Source organism: Macaca thibetana, chromosome 19 (genome assembly GCF_024542745.1).
Source record: "Macaca thibetana thibetana isolate TM-01 chromosome 19, ASM2454274v1, whole genome shotgun sequence".
Lineage (NCBI taxonomy): Eukaryota > Metazoa > Chordata > Mammalia > Primates > Cercopithecidae > Macaca > Macaca thibetana.
The window spans coordinates 29,564,447-29,584,915 of NC_065596.1; the positions used below are offsets into that span (position 1 = coordinate 29,564,447).

The 20,469-nt window shown below is 52.1% G+C and overlaps 3 protein-coding genes across 4 annotated transcripts in view; all 3 read left to right on the top strand.

Moving 5' to 3' along the window:
* NUCB1 (nucleobindin 1) overlaps window positions 1–13,013 on the top strand; it is a 250,733-nt gene extending 237,720 nt beyond the window's left edge. For both annotated transcript variants that reach the window (XM_050772451.1, XM_050772452.1), the window contains 9 exons: window positions 501–604; window positions 2,534–2,719; window positions 2,993–3,083; window positions 8,280–8,338; window positions 8,612–8,704; window positions 8,788–8,880; window positions 10,770–10,940; window positions 11,442–11,556; window positions 12,064–13,013. In XM_050772451.1, the coding sequence (XP_050628408.1) occupies window positions 501–604; window positions 2,534–2,719; window positions 2,993–3,083; window positions 8,280–8,338; window positions 8,612–8,704; window positions 8,788–8,880; window positions 10,770–10,940; window positions 11,442–11,556; window positions 12,064–12,170 (1,019 nt within the window). In that variant the 3' untranslated portion in view covers window positions 12,171–13,013. The remainder of the gene's footprint in view (window positions 1–500; window positions 605–2,533; window positions 2,720–2,992; window positions 3,084–8,279; window positions 8,339–8,611; window positions 8,705–8,787; window positions 8,881–10,769; window positions 10,941–11,441; window positions 11,557–12,063) is intronic.
* BAX (BCL2 associated X, apoptosis regulator) overlaps window positions 1–20,469 on the top strand; it is a 102,112-nt gene that overhangs the window by 52,202 nt on the left and 29,441 nt on the right. The gene's annotated exons all lie outside the window — the stretch shown is intronic.
* DHDH (dihydrodiol dehydrogenase) overlaps window positions 1–20,469 on the top strand; it is a 76,751-nt gene that overhangs the window by 38,602 nt on the left and 17,680 nt on the right. The window lies entirely within an intron of this gene.

Sequence of the window (20,469 nt, forward strand, 5' to 3'; positions counted from 1 at the left end):
GTGAGCAGAGATCCTGCCACTGCAGAGTGAAACCCTGTCTCCAAAAAAAAAGGGAAAGAAAAAAAGATGGTTGAATGTCATGGTTTGGGGTGTTCAGTGGCTGGTTCCCATCCTTGCTCTGCCACTTGCTAGCTGGTAGCCTAGACCAGTCACAACCCCTCAAGGGGTCTCAGTTTTCACACTCATAAAATGGGGATAATCGTAGAACCTATGTTGTCAGGATTTTGTGGAAAGTAAATGAATTAATACAGTTAAAGTGCTTAGGGCATGGCCTGGCATCTAGTAAGAGGGCAGTATATGTTAGTTTTTATTATGGTTATTATTCTAAGTATCAGACTCAGTCGTGGGATCACCTCCTCCAGGAAGCTCTCCCTGATTGCCCCAGGCTAAAGATGTCTTCTGGGCTTCCCTAGCGCCGCTCGTGACTTCTTTACAGCATGTCTGGCCCAAGATTCTAAAAGGACATGCCCTGAGGTGTTGGACTCTTCCTTCTCTTCCAGATGTACAGGTGGATCATCTGAATCTCCTGAAACAGTTTGAACACCTGGACCCTCAGAACCAGCACACATTCGAGGCCCGCGACCTGGAGCTGCTGATCCAGACGGTAATGGGAGTGGGTCCAAAGGCAGAGGATTGAGGGAAGCTTTGCGGAAGGGGACAAGGGGACAGAGTCCCGGACGTGAGCCAGCTCACCATGCCTGCTGGTGTTCTCTGAGGTTGGAGGCTGATAGAGGGCTGGGTGGTTTCTTTTAGTTTCTTTTTTTTTTTGAGACAAAGTCTCGCTCCTGTCCCGCAGGCTGGAGTGCAGTTGTGTGATCTCGGCTCACTGCAACCTCTGCCTTAAGTGTTCAAGCAATTCTCCTGCCTCAGCCTCCCAAGTAGCTGGGATTACAGGCGCCTGCCACCACGCCCGGCTAATTTTTGTATTTTTAGTAGAGATGGGGTTTCACCATGTTGGCCAGGCTGGTCTCGAACTCCCGACCTCAGGTGAGTTCCGGCCTCCCAAAGTGCTGGGATTACAGGCGTGAGCCACTGCGCCACGCAGCTCTTCTTATAGTGATACCCACCATAACCCAGCGGGCCATCATCATCTTTTTTTTTTTTTTTTTTTTTTTGAGACGGAGTCTTGCTCTGTCGCCCAGGCGGGAGTGCAGTGGCGCAATCTCTGCTCACTGCAAGCTCCGCCTCGGGTTCACGCCATTCTCCTGCCTCAGCCTCCCGAGTAGCTGGAACTACAGGTGCCCACTACCAGGCCTGGCTAATTTTTTGTATTTTTAGTAGAGACAGGGTTTCACCGTGTTTGCCAGGGTGGTCTTGAGCTCCTGACCTCGTGATTCACCCGCCTTGGCCTCCCAAAGTGCTGGGATTACAGGCGTGAGCCACTGCGCCCAGCCCCATCATCTTAACTAATTACAAGGTCTCGCTATGTTACGTGAGTTAGTCTTGAACTCCTGGGCTCAAGTGATCCTCCCAACCCAGCCTCCCAAAGTGCTAGGATTCCAGGCATGACCCACCTCTCCTAGCCTGACCTCATGTTCTTGGTCGCCTAGCTGTACCCGAAATACGTAACATATTAAGTTCACCATGTATGTTGTTCTTATGTACTTATTCCTCCAAGATCTGGAGATTGTGGAGGACTTGAAAGAGGTGGGTTGAAGTTGCTGTCGTATAACCGTCCTAATCTGTTTTGAATAAAGAGAAGAAAGTGTGTTATGGGGCAGGAGTAGTCATGGAAACCAAAAAGGGTGACATCAGGCTGTGCGCGGTGGCTCATGCCTATAATCCCAGCACTTTGGGAGGCTGAGGTGGGCGGATCACCTGAGGTCAGGAGTTTGAGACCAGCCTGGCCAACATGGTGAAACCTTGTTTCTACTAAAAATACAAAAATCAAGGCCGGGCGCGGTGGCTCAAGCCTGTAATCCCAGCACTTTGGGAGGCCGAGGCGGGTGGATCACGAGGTCAGGAGATCGAGACTATCCTGGCTAACATGGTGAAACCCCGTCTCTACTAAAAATACAAAAAACTAGCCGGGCGTGGTGGCGGGCGCCTGTAGTCTCAGCTACTTGGGAGGCTGAGGCGGGAGAATGGTGTGAACCCAGGAGGCGGAGCTTGCAGTGAGCTGAGATCACGCCACTGCACTCCAGCCTGGGAGACACAGCGAGACTCCGTCTCAAAAAAAAAAAAAAAAAAAAAAAAAAATACAAAAATCAGCCGGGCCTGGTGACACATGCCTATAATCCCAGCTGCTTGAAAGGCCAAGGCGGGAGAATCACTTGAACCTGGGAGGTGGAGGTTGAAGTGAGGCAGTGAGCAGAGATCATGCCACTGCACTCCAGCCTGGGCAACAGAGCAAGACTCGCTCTCAAAAAAAAAAAAAAAAAAAAAAAAAGGGACATCAGGACACAAGACGTAAGACAGGTAGAGGCTGGGGCTGCCCTCGGCCAGGTTCAGGGCCAAGGGCCTGCCATTTACAGGCTGGAATTGGGGGCTGGGCAGAGGGGGCAGAAGGGAATGATCCTGTGCCTTTCCCCAGGCCACCCGGGACCTTGCCCAGTACGACGCAGCCCATCATGAAGAATTCAAGCGCTACGAGATGCTTAAGGAACATGAGAGGCGGCGTTATCTGGAGTCACTGGGAGAGGAGCAGAGAAAGGAGGCAGAGAGGAAGCTAGAAGAGCAACAGCGCCGGCACCGCGAGCATCCCAAAGTCAATGTGCCTGTGAGCACCCCATTTGTGCCCATCCACTCCCTACCACATCCAGTTCAAACCCGACAAGAAAGCAGTTAAAGAACTACAATTCCCAGGGGCCCTTGAGGCAAAAACTTCCTGTTACTGTACCTGGCTGCCCAAGGGGCTGCTGGGAGTTGTAGTTTTCTTAGTTTTCTTGCTTGAGGGAGATGATGTTTGTTGGATGGGGGTAAAGGGATATTTGGTTTTATCCCATGGCATGCAGACTTCTTGCTCATGAGCTCCTGGCTCTCCCTTCCACAGGGCAGCCAAGCCCAGTTGAAGGAGGTGTGGGAGGAGCTGGATGGACTGGACCCCAACAGGTTTAACCCCAAGACCTTCTTCATACTGCATGGTAAGGTGGGGAGGGAGTTCCAGAGCTGGGATGAACCCTGAGACTCTGACCCTCCTGGGACCTGAATGCTAAGAGGGGTGTGTCTGTCCCAGGAGGGCTTAGTCAGGCCTAACAGCCGAGCCTATGTCCCCTGGTTGACCAGACAGCCCTGCTTCTCCCGGATATAAGGCTAGGATCTGCGTGGAAGGGTTGGGCCTCTGCTTTAGCAAACACCAGACCTCCGGGTTCTAAGGACAGCTGGTGTCCACTGTAAGCAAGCCAGGTTGGCTAGGCCTGGGCCCTCCTCCCACAGCAGCCCAAAAGAAACCCTGGTCTACTCTGGGAGCCCTGTCACTAGGAGTGTGTTGTTCCCTAAGAACCAGGCCTCCAGAGGCCTGGAAAGCCCTTTCTCTTTTTCTTTTTCCTTTTTTTTTTTTTTTTGAGACGGAGTCTTGCTCTATTGCCCAGGCTGGAGTGCAGTGGTATGCTCTCGGCTCACTGCAACCCCCTGCCCTCCGCCTCCCACGTTCAAGTGATTCTCCTGCCTCAGCCTCCTGAGTAGCTGGGATTACAGGCATGTACCACCATGCCCGGCTAGTTTTTGTACTTTTAGTAGAGACGCCGTTTCAGCATGTTGGCCAGGCTGGTCTCGAACTTCCAACCTCATGTGATCTGCCCCCCCTCCGCCTCCCAAAGTGCTAGGATTACAGGCGTGAGTCATTGTGCCTGGCCTGGAAAGACCTTTCTGTATGGTGGGTCAAAGGCACACTCCCCCGAGTCTGTCTCTTCCTGTCTGGAAGTGTGGCCTGGGGTTGCCAAGCCCCCTCAGATATGCCCGGCACGCTGTCCCAGAATCTGCCGCTCGTCAGAAGAGCTTAGCAAGGCCTAACTCATTCATTCAGCAAACCTTTCCTAAGGTCCCACTAAGGACCAAGCCTTGTCAAGACCCTGTGGATACAACTGTCAACAAAACAAAGTACCTCCCCCTCAGAGCCAGTGATCAGGCACACAGATCATACCACACTTTAGTAACTCCAAGAGACTGAACAGTATGAGAGGCGCTAGCATTTTTCGTAAGCTGCCAATTAAATTAACGTACTATTGAAAACAAGATGCGTCCTGGGCTGGGTGCAGTGGCTCATGTCTGTAATCCCAGCACTTTGATAGACCGAGGTGGAAGATGGCTTGAGCCCAGGAATTCAAGACCAGCCTGGACAACAAAGTGAGACCCTGTCTCTATTAAAAAAAAAAAAAAAAAGTAGACCAGGCATGGTGGCTTACGCCTATAATCCCAGCACTTTGGGAGGTTGAGGTGGGAGGATCACCTGAGGTCAGGAGTTCAAGACCAGCCTGGCCAACATGGTGAAACCCCATCTCTACAAAAATACCAAAATTAGGTGGGCATGATCGTAGGTGCCTGTAATCCCAGCTACTCAGGAGGCCGAGGTGGGGGAATCACTTGAACCCAGGAGGTGGAGGTTGCAGTGAGCCAAGATTGTGCCATCGCACTGCAGTCTGGGTGACGGAGCAAGACTCCATCTCAAAAAAACAAAAATAAAAGTTAAAAATTAAATAAATAAAGATGCATCCCTATTTCAGGGGTGATAAAATAGAAGTACACAAAAGTGCATCTCAGAATCAATGAAGGTTCTAGGCCGGGTGTGTTGGCTCACTCCTGTAATCCCAACACTTTGGGAGGCCGAGGCAGGCAGGCCCCTTGAGGCCAGGAGTTGGAGACCAGCCTGGCCAACATGGCAAAACCCAGTCTCTACTAAAAATACAAAAAAAAAAAAAAAAAAAAAATTAACCAGGCATGGTAGTGCTCGCCTATAGTCCCAGCTACTCAGGAGGTTGAGGCAGGAGAATCGCTTGAGCCCGGGAGGCAGAAGTCGGGGGTTGCAATGAGCTGAGATCACACCACTGCACTCCAGCCTGGGCAACAGAGCGAGACTCTGTCTCAAAAAACAATAAAAAGTAAAAAAGAATCAAAGAAGATTCTGTAGTGGGGTCTCAGGTAGTGATATGTGCTACCTCGCAGTCTCGAACACCCAGGTTCAAGTGATCCTCCCCCCTCAGCCTCCCGGGTAGCTGGGACCACAGGCACACACCACTATGCCTGGCTAATTTTTTTAATTTTTAGTAAAGGCAAGGTTTTACCATGTTGCCCAGGCTGGTCTCAAACTCCTATGCTCAAACAATCCACCTATCTTGGCCTCCCAAAGTGCTGGGGTTACAGGCATGAGCCATCCCACTGGGCACCACCCTGCCTTTTTTTTTTTTTTTTTTTTTTTGAGACAGGATCTTGCTATGTTGCCCATGCTGGACTCAAACTCCAGGCCTCAAACAATCCTCCTGCCTCAGTCGCCTGAGTAGCTGAGACTGCAGACGTGTGCCACTGCGCCCTGTTTTAAACATGTTTAATCGTACAGTTCAATAGTATTAAGTATATTTACACTGTCATGCAACCAATTCTGAGAGCGCATCATCTCGCACAACGGAAACTATCCATTAAACCACTCGCCTTCCCCTTCTCCCCCGCTCTCTAGCAACCACCATTCTATTTTCTGTCTCTATGATTTTGACTCTTTTAGGTACTTCATATGAGTAGAATCTCTTAGTATTTGTCGTGTGTGTGTGTGTGTGTGTGTGTGTATTTGGCTTATTTCACTTCGCATAATGTTGAGGAACTGAAGTTTTCATTCTCCTGGATATTAATTTCTATTTCAATTGCCCCATGTGGCTAGTGGCTGCTGTACTGGAGTTGGAGTCCCAGCACAGCTCTAGAGAGGACATTTGGGCTGGACACGGTGGCTCACGCCTGTAATCCCAGCACTTTGGGAGGCCGAGGTGGGTGGATCCCTTGAGCCCAGAAGTTCAAGACCAGCCTGGGCAACATGGCACAAACCCATCTCTAAAATAAAATACAAAAATTAGCTGGGTGTGGTGGCGTGCGTCTGTAGTCCCAGCTACTTGGGAGGCAGAGGTGGGAGGATCACTTGAGCCCAGGAATTCCAAGCTGTAGTGGGCTATGAACACACCAGTGCACTCCAGCCTGGGCAACAGAGTGAGACCCTGTCTCAAAAAAAATTAAAAATAGGCCAGGCGTAGTGGCTCACGCCTGTAATCCCAGCACTTTGGGAGGCCAAGCAGGCGGATCACGAGTTCAAGAGATCGAGATCATCCTGGCCAACATGGTGAAACCCCGTCTCTACTAAAAATACAAAAATTAGCTGGGCGTGGTGATGCGCGCCTGTAGTCCCAGCTACTCTGGAGGCTGAGGCAGGAGAATCACTTGAACAGTGGAGGTTGCGGTGAGCTGAGATCACGCCACTGACCTCCAGTCTGGCGACAGAGTGAGACTCCATCTCAAAAATAAATAAATAAATAAATTAATTAATTAACAATAGGCCGTGTGCGGTGGCTCACCCCTGTAATCCCAGCACTTTGGGAAGCCAAGGCAGGTGGATCCCTTGAGCCCAGGAGTTCAAGACCAGCCTGGGCAACATGGCAAAACCCCATCTCTACAAAAACAAATACAAAAATTAGCTGGGTGTGGTGGCGTGCGTCTGTAGTCCCAGCTACTTGGGAGGCTGAGATGGGAGGATCACCTGAGCTGAGGAGTTCAAGGCTTCAGTGAGCTATGAACACACCAGTGCACTCCAGCCTGGGTAACAGGGTGAGACCCTGTCTCAAAATTAAAAAAAAAACCTTATTTAATCTTTTTAATCTGGCAGTCCCTACAGACCAGAATAGGTTGAGAGGAACTCCCTATACCTTTTTTTCTTTTTCTTTTTTTTTATTTTTATTTTTAGAGATGGGGTTTCACCTTTGTCACCCAGGCTGGAGTGCAGTGGTGTGATCATGACTCACTGCAGCCCAGACCTCTTGGGCTCAAGTGATTCTCCCACCTCAACCTCTAGAGTAGCTGGGATCATAGGTGCACACCACCATGCCCAGCCAATTTTTAATTTTTTTTTTTTTTTTTTTTTTTTTTTTTTTTGAGGCAGAGTCCAGGCTGGAGTGCAATGGCACGCTCTCAGCTCACCGCAACCTCCGCCTCCCGGGTTCAAGCTATTCTCCTGCCTCAGCCTCCTGAGTAGCTGGGACTACAGGCAGTTGGCATTATGCCTGACTAATTTTTGTATATTTGTAGAGACAGGGTTTTACCATGTTGGCCAGGCTGGTCTTGAACTCCTGACTTCAGGTGATCCCCCTGCTTTGGCCTCCCAATGTGCTGGGATTACAGGCGTGAGCCACCGTGCCCGGCCCACTTTTTTACTTTTTTTTTCTTTCTTTTTTTTTTTTTTTTTTTGTAGAGACGGGGTCTAGCCATCTTTTCTAAGCTGGTCTCGAACTTGTGTGCTCAAGTGATCCTCTTGCCTTAGCCTTCCAAAGTACTGGGATTACAGGCATGAGTCCCTAAGTTCGGCCCCTACATTTTCTTTAATCCTAATCAATTTAAATTTAAACAGCCCATGTGGCTAGCGGCTACTGTATTGGACAGCACAGATCCAGAGTTGAGGCAGAGGAGACCCCCAGGCCTGAGCCCTAGGCCGCACTAGCACGGGGAGGTCAGGAAGAGGATGGAGCCGTCAAAGGAGATGGAGGGGCAGCCAGAGAGGACAGAATCATGTTCTGGAAGTCAAGGGCAGAAAGTCAAGTCAGATGCAGGCGGAAAATGAACCACGGGATTTGCAAGATGAGGGTTCCCGGCCTCCTCCGCAGGAGCAAGGTTGTGCTTGTCTGAGGGAGCCGAGGAAGGAGGAGGGCCGGTGGTGACAGTGAGTGTGGCTGACCGAGCCTGAAGCCCTGCAGCTGCGGGGTCTACATTGGTAGGAGAGGCTCTCCCTGACGACTGAAGTCAGCACTGGCCTGGTTCTCTGGGAAGCAGAGGTCCCTGATAACCCTGGAGCTGACTCTGTGTCCAGAGCACTGGATGCCAGGGCCAGAGAATCCTGCATGACAGTGACCCAAGCATGTTTCCTCGAACCCTCTTTTTCATCTATTCCATTCTCAGCCCCCTGGTCGCTAGGCAGTGACCCTAGCAACGGGCCTAGTGGGGTGCTAAAGCCTGGGGGCCACCGTTCCACCGCGCGAGATCTGTAGTTACCTGTCCTCTGATAACAGACCCCACATCCGCCCCAAGTTTCTTCACCAGGGACCTGACGCACCCCGTCCTCGGTCACCTGAGATACCTTGCTATCTCCTTCCCTTCAGATATCAACAGTGATGGTGTCCTGGACGAGCAGGAGCTGGAGGCCCTCTTCACCAAGGAGGTGAGCATCTTGGAAGCCTCGGGCACCTGGAGGGACTCCCAGATCAGCCACTTATTTTCTCCTTGCACTCCCCTTAAATCCCCCTGGATGGGAGCTCATTTGAAAACTACCATCAGCCCCCGGGGCAAAAACAGCTGCCAGGCGTGGTGGAGTGCCCAAAGGACTGCTGGGAGTTGAAGTTGTCGGGTTGTGTGTCTAACGAGGAAGGGGTAGCCTGGGAATGAGCTCGCTCGGGACCTCTCAATGCTGTCTGCCTCTCGCTTGCTCCTGCAGCTGGAGAAGGTGTACGACCCAAAGAATGAGGAGGACGACATGCGGGAGATGGAGGAGGAGCGGCTGCGCATGCGGGAGCACGTGATGAAGAATGTGAGGGGGGAGCCGGGCGGGGGGCCAGGCGGGGGAGAAGACGGGGCCCCAGCGCTGTCACTCACCCTTATCTGGCTCCCCAGGTGGACACCAACCAGGACCGCCTCGTGACCCTGGAGGAGTTCCTCACATCCACTCAGAGGAAGGAGTTTGGGGACACCGGGGAGGGCTGGGAGGTGAGAACATGGGGGATACTCGGGGTCCTGAACCTCTCTCTCTTCCAGCCATGACCTTTCTTTCAGAGTCTCAGGCCCCTTCTCTTTTCCTCTGGGTCCCCGGCCATTCTCCTAGGTCACTGCATCCCTATCTCTGGGGCTCTGTTCTCCCCTGTCTCTAGGACTCTTTCTAATTTTTATTTATTTATTTGTTTAATTTTGTTTATTTATTTTGAGATGGAGTCTCACTCCGTTGCCCAGGCTGGAGTGCAGTGATGTGATCTCGGCTCACTGCAACCTCCACCTCCCAGGTTCAAGCAGTTCTCCCACCTCAGCCTCCTGAGTAGCTGGGATTACAGGTGCGTGCTACCACACCTGGCTGATTTTTGCATTTTTAATAGAGACAGGGTTTCACCATATTGGCCAGGCTGGTCTCAAACTCCTGACCTCAGGTGATCCACCCATGTTGGCTTCCCAAAGTGCTGGGATTAGAGGCGTGATTTTTGTTCGTTTGTTTTGTTTTGTTTTGTTTTTAAGACAGGCTCTTGCTCTGTCACATAGGCTGGAGCCCAGTGGTGCGATCTTGGCTCACTGCAACCTCTGCCTCTTGGATTCAAGCGATCCTCCTATCTCAGCCTCTTGAGTAGCTGGAATTACAGGCGTGAGCCATCACGCCTGGCTAAGTTTTATATTTTTTGTAGAGATGGGGTTTTGCCATATTGGCCAGGCTGCTCTAGAACTGCTGGACTCAAGCGATCCACCTGACCTGGCCTCCCTAGGTGCTGGGATTACAGGTGTGCACAACCACACCACACCTGGCTGATTTTTGTATTTTTTGGTAGAGACGGGGTTTTGCCATGTTGGCCAGGCTGCTCTCAAACTCCTGGACTCAAGCGATCCACCCTCCTCAGCCTCCCAAAGTGCTGGGATTACCCAGGCTGGAGTGCACGGGTGTTATCATGGCCCACTGCAGCTTCCGACTCCTGTCCTTCAAACTCCTGTCCCGATCCTCCTGCCTGAGCCTTCCTATTAGCTGGGACAACAGGCACATGCCAGCATGCCCAGCTAATCTAGCTCATTCTTTTATTTATTTATTTATTTATATTTTTTGAGACAGGGTCTCCTGTCACCCAGGCTGGAGTGCAGTGGCATAATCATAGTTCACTGTGGCCTTGAATTCCTGGGTGCAGGTGATTCTCCTTCCTTAGCCTCTTGAGTAACTGGAACTACAGGCACATGCCACTATGCCCAGCTAATCTAGGTATCTATTTTATTTATTTATTTATTTATTTATTTATTTTTGAATACAGAAATTTGCTCTTGTTGCCCAGGCTGGAGTGCAATGGTGCGATCTCAACTCACTGCAAACTCCACCTCCCAGGTTCAAGCAATTCTCCTGCCTCAGCCTCCTGAGTAGCTGGGATTATAGGCGTGCACCACCACACCCGGCTAATTTTGTATTTTTGGTAGAGACGGGCTTTCTACATATTGGTCAGGCTGGTCTCAAACTCCCGACCTCAGATGATCCACCCACCTCGGCCTCCCAAAGTGCTGGGATTACAGGCGTGAGCCACTGCGGCCTATTTCTATATATGTTTCAAGATGCCTGACCAATTTTCTGTAGAGACAGGGTCTCGCTCTGTTGCCCAGGCTGATCTTGAACTCCTGGTGTCAAGTGATCCACCCACCTCGGCCTCCCAAAGTCCTGGGATTACAGGCGTGAGCCACGGTGCCCGGCCTTGTCTCTCAGTTTTTATCCTACTCCCACCTCCCACTTGGGCCTCTTTGACCACCCACATGGCCCTGGCCTCCCAGCCTCTTCTAAACCTCCCCCATTGGCACAACCCTCTCCAACGTGGGTGGGCCGAGGTTGGACCTGTGCCCCTGATGACCCTTTTGCCCACCTGCAGACAGTGGAGATGCACCCTGCCTACACCGAGGAAGAGCTGAGGCGCTTCGAAGAGGAGCTGGCTGCCCGGGAGGCAGAGCTGAATGCCAAGGCCCAGCGCCTCAGCCAGGAGACAGAGGCTCTAGGGCGGTCCCAGGGCCGCCTGGAGGCCCAGAAGAGAGAGCTGCAGCAGGTGACGGGGGGGGAAGCTGTTTCCATCCACTGAATCTCTGGCCACCCTTGTCCGTGTCCCCATGGGTGTCCAGAAGCTGGGAAGGCCTGTGGCCACCATGTTAATCACTGGGGGAGCCTCAAGTATTCACCGCCATCTTGAGTAAGGGCAGATGTTTTCCTGTCTCTGACAGCTCTGTGGCTGCCATGTTAGATAAGGGCAGTTAGGCTGTAAGTGAGGAGGGAAATGCCCAGGAGGGGGAGAAGGGCAGACTCAGCCAGGGATGGGTGAGAGCTTCCCTGTCCCAAAGCAGGACCCAAGCCGTGGCTGGAGGGAGAACTGGATCCTTGACTATCATTAAGCCTGACTGTCAATGAAAGAAAAACTGAGGCCCACGGAGAAGGGATTGGCCAGTGACCACTTAGCATGTTGCTGTGAAGTCTGAGTTTGGGGACTGAGGCCTGAGTACTTGCAGTGCCAGCGTCACACCCTCTTGTGTGTGTGACCCCTCACCTCCTGCAGGCCGTGCTGCACATGGAGCAGCGAAAGCAGCAGCAGCAGCAGCAGCAGCAGCAGCAGGGCCACAAAGCCCCAGCCGCCCACCCCGAGGGGCAGCTCAAGTTCCACCCAGACACAGGTGCTGGCCCTTGTCTGGGGAGGAGGGGCTGCAGGGCTGGACCCCTGGGTCTGAGGTTGGAGGGGCTGGGGCCTGGACTCCCAGATCCGAGGGAAGAGAGGCTGGGGGCCCAGTCTTCCGGGTTTGAGGGAGGAGGGGCGGGGGCCTGGACTCCCAGGTGGGAGGGAAGAGGGACTGGGGGCCCAGACTCCTAGGTCGGAGGGAGGAGGGGATGGGGGCCTGGACCCCTGGGTCTGAGGGAGGAGGAGCTGGGCCTGGACTCCTGAGTGTGAGGGAGGAGGGGCTGGGGGCCTGGACTCCTGGGTCTGAGTGAGGAGGGGTTGGGCCTGGACCCCTGGGTGTGAGTGAGGAGGGCCTGGGGGTTGGGGCTGGGACCCCTGGTTGTGAGGGAGGAGGGACTGGGGGTTGGGACCCCTGGGTATGAGGGAAGAGGGGCTGGGCCTCCGGGGGCCTGGGGGAGGAGGGGTTGGGATGTCCTGTGCCACCATTCCCTCCCTCCATTTCCAGACGATGCACCCGTCCCAGCTCCAGCTGGTGACCAGAAGGAGGTGGATGCTTCAGAAAAGAAACTTGTTGAGCGGCTCCCTGAGGTTGAGGTGCCCCAGCATCTGTGATCCTCCGGGACCCCAGCCCTCTGGATTCCTGATGCTCCAAGGAGGCTGATGGGCGCTGGATGAAGTGGCACAGTCAGCTTCCCTAGGGGCCGGTGTCATGTTGGGCTCCTGGGGCGGGAGCACGGGCTGGCATTTCATGCACTGCTGCCCCTCCAGGTCCACCTGTCTCCACTCTCACAGCCTCCGAGTCTGTGGCCCTTCCCTTCTGTCCTCCTCCGAGGGGCCTGCCTTCTCTCGTGTCCAGTGAGGTGCTCAATGATCGGCTTAACTTAGGGAAGGCCCCTCCCCTTCCCGTCTATCCCAAGAGGGTCTGCTGTGAGCCTGCGTTCCTAGGTGGCGGGGCCTCAGCTGCCTGGGTTGTGGCCGCGCCAGCATCCTGTATGCCCACAGCTACTGGAATCCCCCTGCTGCTCCGGGCCAAGTTTCTGGTTGATTAACGAGAGCATGGGGTGGTCCCTCGAGACCTTCCCCTACCTTTTGTGGAACCAGTGATTCCTCAAAGAGAGTGTCCCCTCCACAGCTGGGTGCCAGGGGCCGGGGATCCTCAGTGTAGCTGGTGAACCCTGATACCAGGAGCCCGGGCCTCCCTGAACCCCTGGCTTCCAGCCAGCTCATCGCCAGCCTCCTCCTGGACCTCTTGGCCCCCAGCCCCTTCCCCACACAGCCCCAGAAGGGTCCCAGAGCTGACCCCACTCCAGGACCTGGTCCCAGCCCCTCAGTCTCATCTGGAGCCCCTGAAGGCCTGTCCCACCCACATTTCTGGCCTCATCTGACACTGCTCCGCGGCCTGCTGCGTGTCCTCTCCATGCTCCGGTTCCATCTAAATATACTTTCTGGAACAAACGCGTGGCTCCGTGCCTGTGTATCTGTACCGGTCCCTCCAGAACGCTCTTGCCACATCACCTGCTGGAGCCCTCATCTTTGAAGACTGGATTCAAGCGTCGCTTCTGAGAGGCTCAATCCTGGTATCTTTCCGTCGGCCCCTGATGAGTCTGCAGCCTTCACATAGGGTCCCTTCAGCCACAAGGACAGAAAACCCAAACCTGGGATTAAGCTTTTTTTTTAAGATGGAGTCTCACTCTGTCACCCAGGCTGGAGTGGAGTGCAGTGGTGCAATCTCCGCTCACTGTAACCTCTGCCTTTTGGGTTCCAGCGATTCTCCTGCCTCAGCCTCCCAAGTAGCTTGGGACTACAGGCGCCCGCCACACGCCCGGCTAATTTGTTTTTTTTTTTTTTTTTTTTTTTTAGTAGAAATGGGGTTTCACTGTGTTAGCCAGGATGGTCTCGATCTCCTGACCTCGTGATCCGCCTGCCTGGGCCTCCCAAAGTGCTGGGATTACAGGCGTGAGCCACCGCACCCAACCAGGAGCATTTGTTTAAATGAAATTCTGGCCAGGCACAGTGGTTCATGCCTATAAGGCCAGCACTTTGGAGGCCGGGGGTGGGGGGGTGGGGGGGTTTCAGGAGAGGATGACAGGAGGATGACTCAAGCTCAGAGCTCAAGACCAGCCTGGGCAACATAGCAAGACCCCATCTCTACCAAAAAAAAAAAAAAAAAAAGGCAAAAATTAGCTGGGTGTTGTGGCATACACCTGTGGTCCCGGCTACTCAGAAGGCTAAGGGCAGAAGAATTGCTTGGGCATGGAAGGTCAGGGCTGCAGTGAGCCATGACCACGACACTGCACTCCAGCCTGGGAGACAGGGCGAGACCCTTTCTTGAGAAAAACTAATAACCCAGGTGCAGTGGCTCATGCCTATAATCCCAACGCTTCAGGAGGCCAAGGAGGAAGGATCTTTTGAGCCCAGGAGTTTGAAGCCAACCTGGGCAATATAGGAAGACCCTGTCCCTGTGTAAATAAATAAATAAATAGGGCCAGGCACAGTCACTCACAACTATGATCCCAGCACTTTGGGAGGCCGATGTAGTCGGATCACTTGAGGGCAGGAATTCAGGCCCAGCCTGGGCAACATGATGAAACCCCGTCTCTACAAAAAATACCAAAATTAGGCGGGCATGGTGGGGCACACCTGTAATCCAGCTACTCGGGAAGGCTGAGGCCCAAGAATCACTTGAACCCAGGAGGCAGAAGTTGCAGTGAGCCGAGATCACGCTATTGCACGCCAGCCGGGGTGACAGAGCAAGACCCCGTCTCTAAAAAGAAAAAATATTAGCTGTATGTGGTGGCACATGCCTGTAAGTCCCAGCTACTTGGGAGACTGAGGTGAAGGGATTGCCTGGGCCTGGAAAGCCATGATTGCAACACTGCACATCAGCCTGGGTGACCAAGCGGTACTCTGTCTCAGAACAAAACAAAACAAAAATACATATTCCCTGGAATGTCCTGGGAAGCTATATGTATGTCATGCCCTCCCAGCTGCACCTCAACAATGACCGTAGCAAACATCAGCTGCAGCCTCTCTTTGCTTCTCTCAGAAAATGAGGAGAGCTGAGCCTCAGTGACTGAATCTGGAAAATGGTCCTAAATGGTGTTCTGTGAAAAGTTCATATAGGCAAAGCGATCCCCAATGCCAAAGGAGCCAAGAAACCAAAGAATGAGGCCCACACATCTAGTTTGTCAATACAGGGTGGTTTATTAGGGGGAAACTTACAGAGTGTGGTCTTGGCCGGGTGCGGTGCCTCACGCCTGGAATCCGAACACTGGGAGGCCGAGGCAGGTGGATCACTTGAGGTCAGGAGTTGGAGACCAGCCTGACTGACATGGTGAAACTCTTGTCTCTACTAAAAATACAAAAATTAGCCGGGTGTGGTGGCGGGTGCCTGTAATCCCAGCTACTCAAGAGGCTGAGGCAGGAGAATCACTTGAACCCGGGAGGCAGAGGCTGCAGTGAACTGAGATCATGCCACTGCACTCCAGCCTGGGCTGGAAAGCAAGACTCCATCTGGGGAAAAAAAAAAGAAGTATCGTCTTGGGCAGCAGCAAGATGACAGATCACGCCCTGCAACCCCCGTACTCAGGGCTTCTATCTCGAGGAAAGTATATCTGTGCTCTGGAAGGAAAGCGTAGGTGGCTCTGGACGATACATCTTGTGATGGATGTGACAACATCAAGGCTTGTTCCGGAGGAAAGGCTGGTAAATACGTGTTTCTACATAAAGAGTAACACATCTGCTAGACATTTTGGAGGCATTCCCAGGTTCGGGTTAGTCAGAAGTCACACGGTGGGCTGGGTGCAGGGGCTCATGCCTGTAATGCCAGCATTTTGGGAGGCTGAGGAGGGAAGACTGTTTGAGCCCAAGAGTTTGAAACCAGCCTGAACAACATAGTGAAACCCTGTCTCTTTTTTTTGGTTTTTTTCTTTTTGAGACACAGTCTCACTCTTATCGCTCAGGCTGGAGTGCAGTGGCTCGATCTTGGCTCTCTGCAACCTCCGCCTCCTGGGTTCAAGTGATTCTCCTGCCTCAGACTGCTGAGTAACTGGGATTACAGGCACCCACCACCACGCCCGGCTAATTTTTGTATTTTTAGTAGAGACAGGTTTTGCCACATTGGCCAGGCCAGTTTCAAACTCCTGTCCTCAGGTAATCTGCCCACCTCAGCCTCCCAAAGTGCTGGGATTACAGGCATAAGCCACTGTGCCAGGTCAACCATGTCTCTCTCTGTTTTTTTTTTTTGATACGGAGTCTCGCTCTGTCCCCCAGGCTGGAGTGCAATGGCACGGTCTCGGCTCACTGCAACCTCCGCCTCCCGGGTTCAAGCAATTCTCCTGCCTCAGCCTCCCAAGTAGCTGAGATTACAAACCCCATCTCTTAATAAAAGAAAAAAGTCACATGGCAGAGTAGCATTTTAAAATAAAGTCACAAGGCTGGGCACGGTGGCTCACGCCTGTAATCTCAGCACTTTGGGAGGCTGAGGCGGGTGAATCACCCGAGGTCGGGAGTTTGAGACCAGCCTGACCAACATGGAGAAACCCCATCTCTACTGAAAATACAAAATTACCCGGGCGTGGTGGTGCATGCCCGTAATCCCAGTTGCTCAGAAGGTTGAGGCAGGAGAATCGCTTGAACCCAAGAGGCGGAGGTTGTGGTGAGCCGAGATTGCACCATTGCACTCTAGCCTGGACAACAAAAGCAAAACTCCGTCTTAAAAAAATAAATAAATAAATAACATTAAACTAAGTCACTCAGGCTCACGCCTATAACCTAGCAATTTGGGAGGCCGCAGCAGGTGGATCACTTGAGGTCAGGAGTTTGTAACCAGCCCGGCCAACATGGCAAAACCCCATTTCTACTAAAAATACAAATTAGCTGGGTGTGGTGATGGGCGCCTGTAATCCCAGCTACTTGAGAGGCTGAGGCAGGAGAATCGCTTGAACCCAGGAGGCAGAGGTTGCAGTGAGTGAGCTGAAATTGTGTCACCGCACTCCAGCCTGGGTGACAGAGCAAGACTCTGTCTCAAAAAAAAAGGAACCATGTTCTAGTGTATGGGGTAAGTGGATTGTTTCGGCCCCAACTCCAAGAGGATCAAGGGAGACCACTGCAGCTGCCCGAGAAATTCTCGCTCTCTGACAAGAAACACCCTACCCAGTCTGGGAAAGTTGCCAGGCCAACCCCTCCCCTTGGCTCAAGATTCTGGGAAATCCTAAAAAATGTTTGCCATTGGCCTTTTTATCAGCTCCAGTAGAAATGCGTCTGGCCAGACTTGCTTTACAATTATGCATAACGGATAATTGGGCCAGGCTCGGTGGCTCATGCCTAGTGCTTTGGGAGGCTGAGGTGGGAGGATCACTTCAGCCCAAGAGTTGGAGGCCAGCCTAGGCAACATGGTGAGACACCATCTCTACAAAAAAGAAATTTTTTTTCTTTTCTTTTTCGAGACGGAGTGTGACTCTGTCTCCCAGGCTGGAGCAATAGAGCAAGACTTTGTCTCAAATAAATAAAACCTGCAAAAAATAAATAAATAGATAAATAAAATGCCATATTTATTTATTTATTTATTTATTTATTTTTTGACGGAGGCTCACTCTGTCACCCAGGCTGGAGTGCAGTGGCGCGATCTCGGCTCGCTGCAAGCTCCACCTCCCGGGTTCACTCCATTCTCCTGCCTCAGTCTCCCGAGTAGCTGGGACTATAGGCGCCCGCCACCACGCCCGGCTAATTTTTGTATTTTTAGTAGAGATGAACTTTCACCATGTTGGCCAGGCTGGTCTCAAACTCTTGACCTCAAGTGATCCACCCGCCTCGGCCTCCCAAAATGCAGGGATTACAGGCGTCAGTCACTACGCCCGGCTTTTTTCTTTTTTGAGACAGTCTCACTCTGTTGCCCAGGCTGGAGTGCAGAGGTGCCATCATAGCTTACTGCAGCCTCAGCCTTCCCAGCTCAAGTGATCCTCCTGCTTCAGCCTCCCTAGTAGCTGGGAATACAGATGCACACCACCACACGTGGTTAATTTTTTACAGGTTGGTCTCAAACTCTTGGGCTCAAGTGATCCGCCCTCCATGGTCTCCCAAAGTGCTGGGATTACAGGCATGTGCCCGGCACATTTTCTTCTCAGTGTTTACCTTTTTGCCTCCTCTGAGGTGCTGGAGTGCAGCAATAAGAAAGTAATACTTTTTTTTTTTGAGACCGGGTCTTCCTCTGTTGCCCAGGCCAGGGTGTAGTGGTGCGATGCTGGCTCACTGCAACATCTGCCTCCCAGATTCAAGCAATTCTCATGCCTCAGTGCCCCCCGAGGAGCTGGGACAACAGGTGTGTGCCACCACACCCAACTAAATTTTATATTTTTTGTACAGACAGGGTTTCACTATGTTGGCCAGGCTGGCCTCGAATTCGTGGCCTCAAGTGATCCACCCGCCTCAGCCTCCCAAAGTGCAGTGATTATGGGCATGAGCCACGGCATCTGGCATCCGGCCCAGAATTCTTTTTTTTTTTTTTTTTTTTTTTTTTTTTTTTTTTGAGACGGAGTCTCGCTGTGTCTCCCAGGCTGGAGTGCAGTGGCGTGATCTCGGCTCACTGCAAGCTCCGCCTCCCGGGTTCACGCCATTCTCCCGCCTCAGCCTCCCAAGTAGCTGAGACTACAGGCGCCCGCCACCACGCCCGGCTAGTTTTTTGTATTTTTAGTAGAGACGGGGTTTCACCATGTTAGCCAGGATAGTCTCGATCTCCTGACCTCGTGATCCACCCGCCTCAGCCTCCCAAAGTGCTGGGATTACAGGCTTGAGCCACCGCGCCCGGCCCAGAATTCTTATACTATTGCCATTACTACTATTATTATGGATGATGGGCATTTGTCTCAGCAGCAAACAGGAACCTGATAAAAGCTAATACATAGTAGCAAGCACTTCTACAGCACTTAGTACGTGGAGGGCCCCTCACAAGCAGGAGATCTGCCATAAATAACAATTCATTCCGTCATCACAACAACGTGCAAGGACATTACAGTCATCACCCTCATTTTGCAGATGAGGCAAATAGGGGAGGCTGAGGCACTTGCTTAAGCTCCCACAGCCAGTAAAAGGCAGAACTGGGATTTGAACCCAGGCAGGCTAGATCCAAAGTCCTGGTTCCTAGCTGGCATGTGATGTTATTTTTTGGCATTGAATTTACACTCAGAAAACTCTGGTGAACATGAGTTAATGAATAAATGTTATGCTCGCTTCTTGGCACGGGGTCTTCCTACCGCCTGCTTGGTTGACACTTTCTGTGTGATCTTTAATTTCGCAAGTTGTTTTTTTTTTGTTTTTTTTTTTTGAGATGGAGTCTCGCTCTATCGCCCAGGCTGGAGTGCAATGGCACGATCTCAGCTCACTGCAACCTCCGCCTCCCGGGTTGAAGCAATTCTCATGCCTCAGTCTCCCAAGTAGCTGGGATCTCAAGCGTGCGTCACCACGCCAGCTAATTTTTGTATTTTTAGTAGAGACGGGGTTTCACCATGTTGGTCAGGCTAATCTCGAACTCCTGACCTCGTGATCCGCCCACCTTGGCCTCTCAAAGGGCTGGGATTACAGGCATGAGCCACCACGCCTAGCCTTTTTTTTTTTTTTTTTTTCCCCAAATACAGAGTCTCATTCTGTTGCCCAGGCTGGAGTGCAATGGTGTGATCTTAGCTCACTGCAACCTGTGCCTCCCAAGTTTAAGCAATTCTCCTGCCTCAGCCTCCCGAGTAGCTGGGATTACAGGCATGCACCACCACGCCCAGCTAATTTTTGTATTTTTAGTAGAGATGGGGTTTCACAATGTTGGCCAGGCTGGTCTCAAACTCTTGACCTCAGGTTATCTGCTTGCCTCAGCCTCCCAAAGCACTGGGATTAGAGGGATAAGCCACTGCACCTGGCCTCTTTTTTTTCTTTTTTGAGACAGAGTCTCACTCTGTTGCCCAGGCTGGAGAGCAGAGATGCCATCGTAGCATACTGCAGCCTCAACCTTCCCAGCTCAAGTGATCCTCCCGCTTCAGCCTCCCTAGTAGCTGGGAATACAGATGCACACCACCACACCTGGCTAATTTTTTACAGGTTGGTCTCAAACTCTTGGGCTCAGGTGATCTGCCCTCCACGGTCTCCCAAAGTGCTGGGATTATAGGCATGTGCCACCATGCCCGGCACATTTTCTGCTCAGTGTTTACCTTTTTGCCTTCTCTGAGGTGCTGGAGTGCAGCAATAAGAAAATAATAATTATTATTATTTTTGTTGAGACAGAGTCTCGCTCTGTTGCCCAGGTTGGAGAGCAGTGGCACGATCTCAGCTCACTGCAACCTCTGCCTCCTGGATTCAAGCAATTCTCCTGCCTCAGCCTCCCAAATAGCTGGGATTACAGGTGCCTGCCACCGTGCCTGGCTAATTTTTGTATTTTTAGTAGAGACGGGGTTTCGCCATGTTGGCCAGGCTGGTCTTGACCTCCTGACCTCAGGTGATCTGCTTGCCTCGGTCTCCCAGAGTGCTGGGATTACAGGCACGAGCCACCGCCCCCGGCCTCGCAGGTGTTTTTCTAACACTTGAAGATGACTCCATGCTGGCTTTCTCCATGCCCCAGCGCCTTCTGCATGCCCCACTGCCCGCAGGGCGAATGCCTTCACCCTTCACAAATGGCTGAGTTGACCGCTCCACCTTTACCTCTCATGTATCCCCCTCTCTCCCTGGCTCCAGTGTCTTAGTCCTCTTCTAAATGCATCCAGCTTTGTTCTGTATAGATGTTTGCCACTGTTTGGAAGGCCATCTCTCCTTCTATGCCCAAAAAACCTCCATTAAAATGTTCCTTTTCTTTCTTTCTCTCCTTCCTTCCTTCCTTGCTTGCTTTCTTTTTTTTTTTTTTTTTCCGAGTTTTGCTCTGGTTGCCCAGACTGGA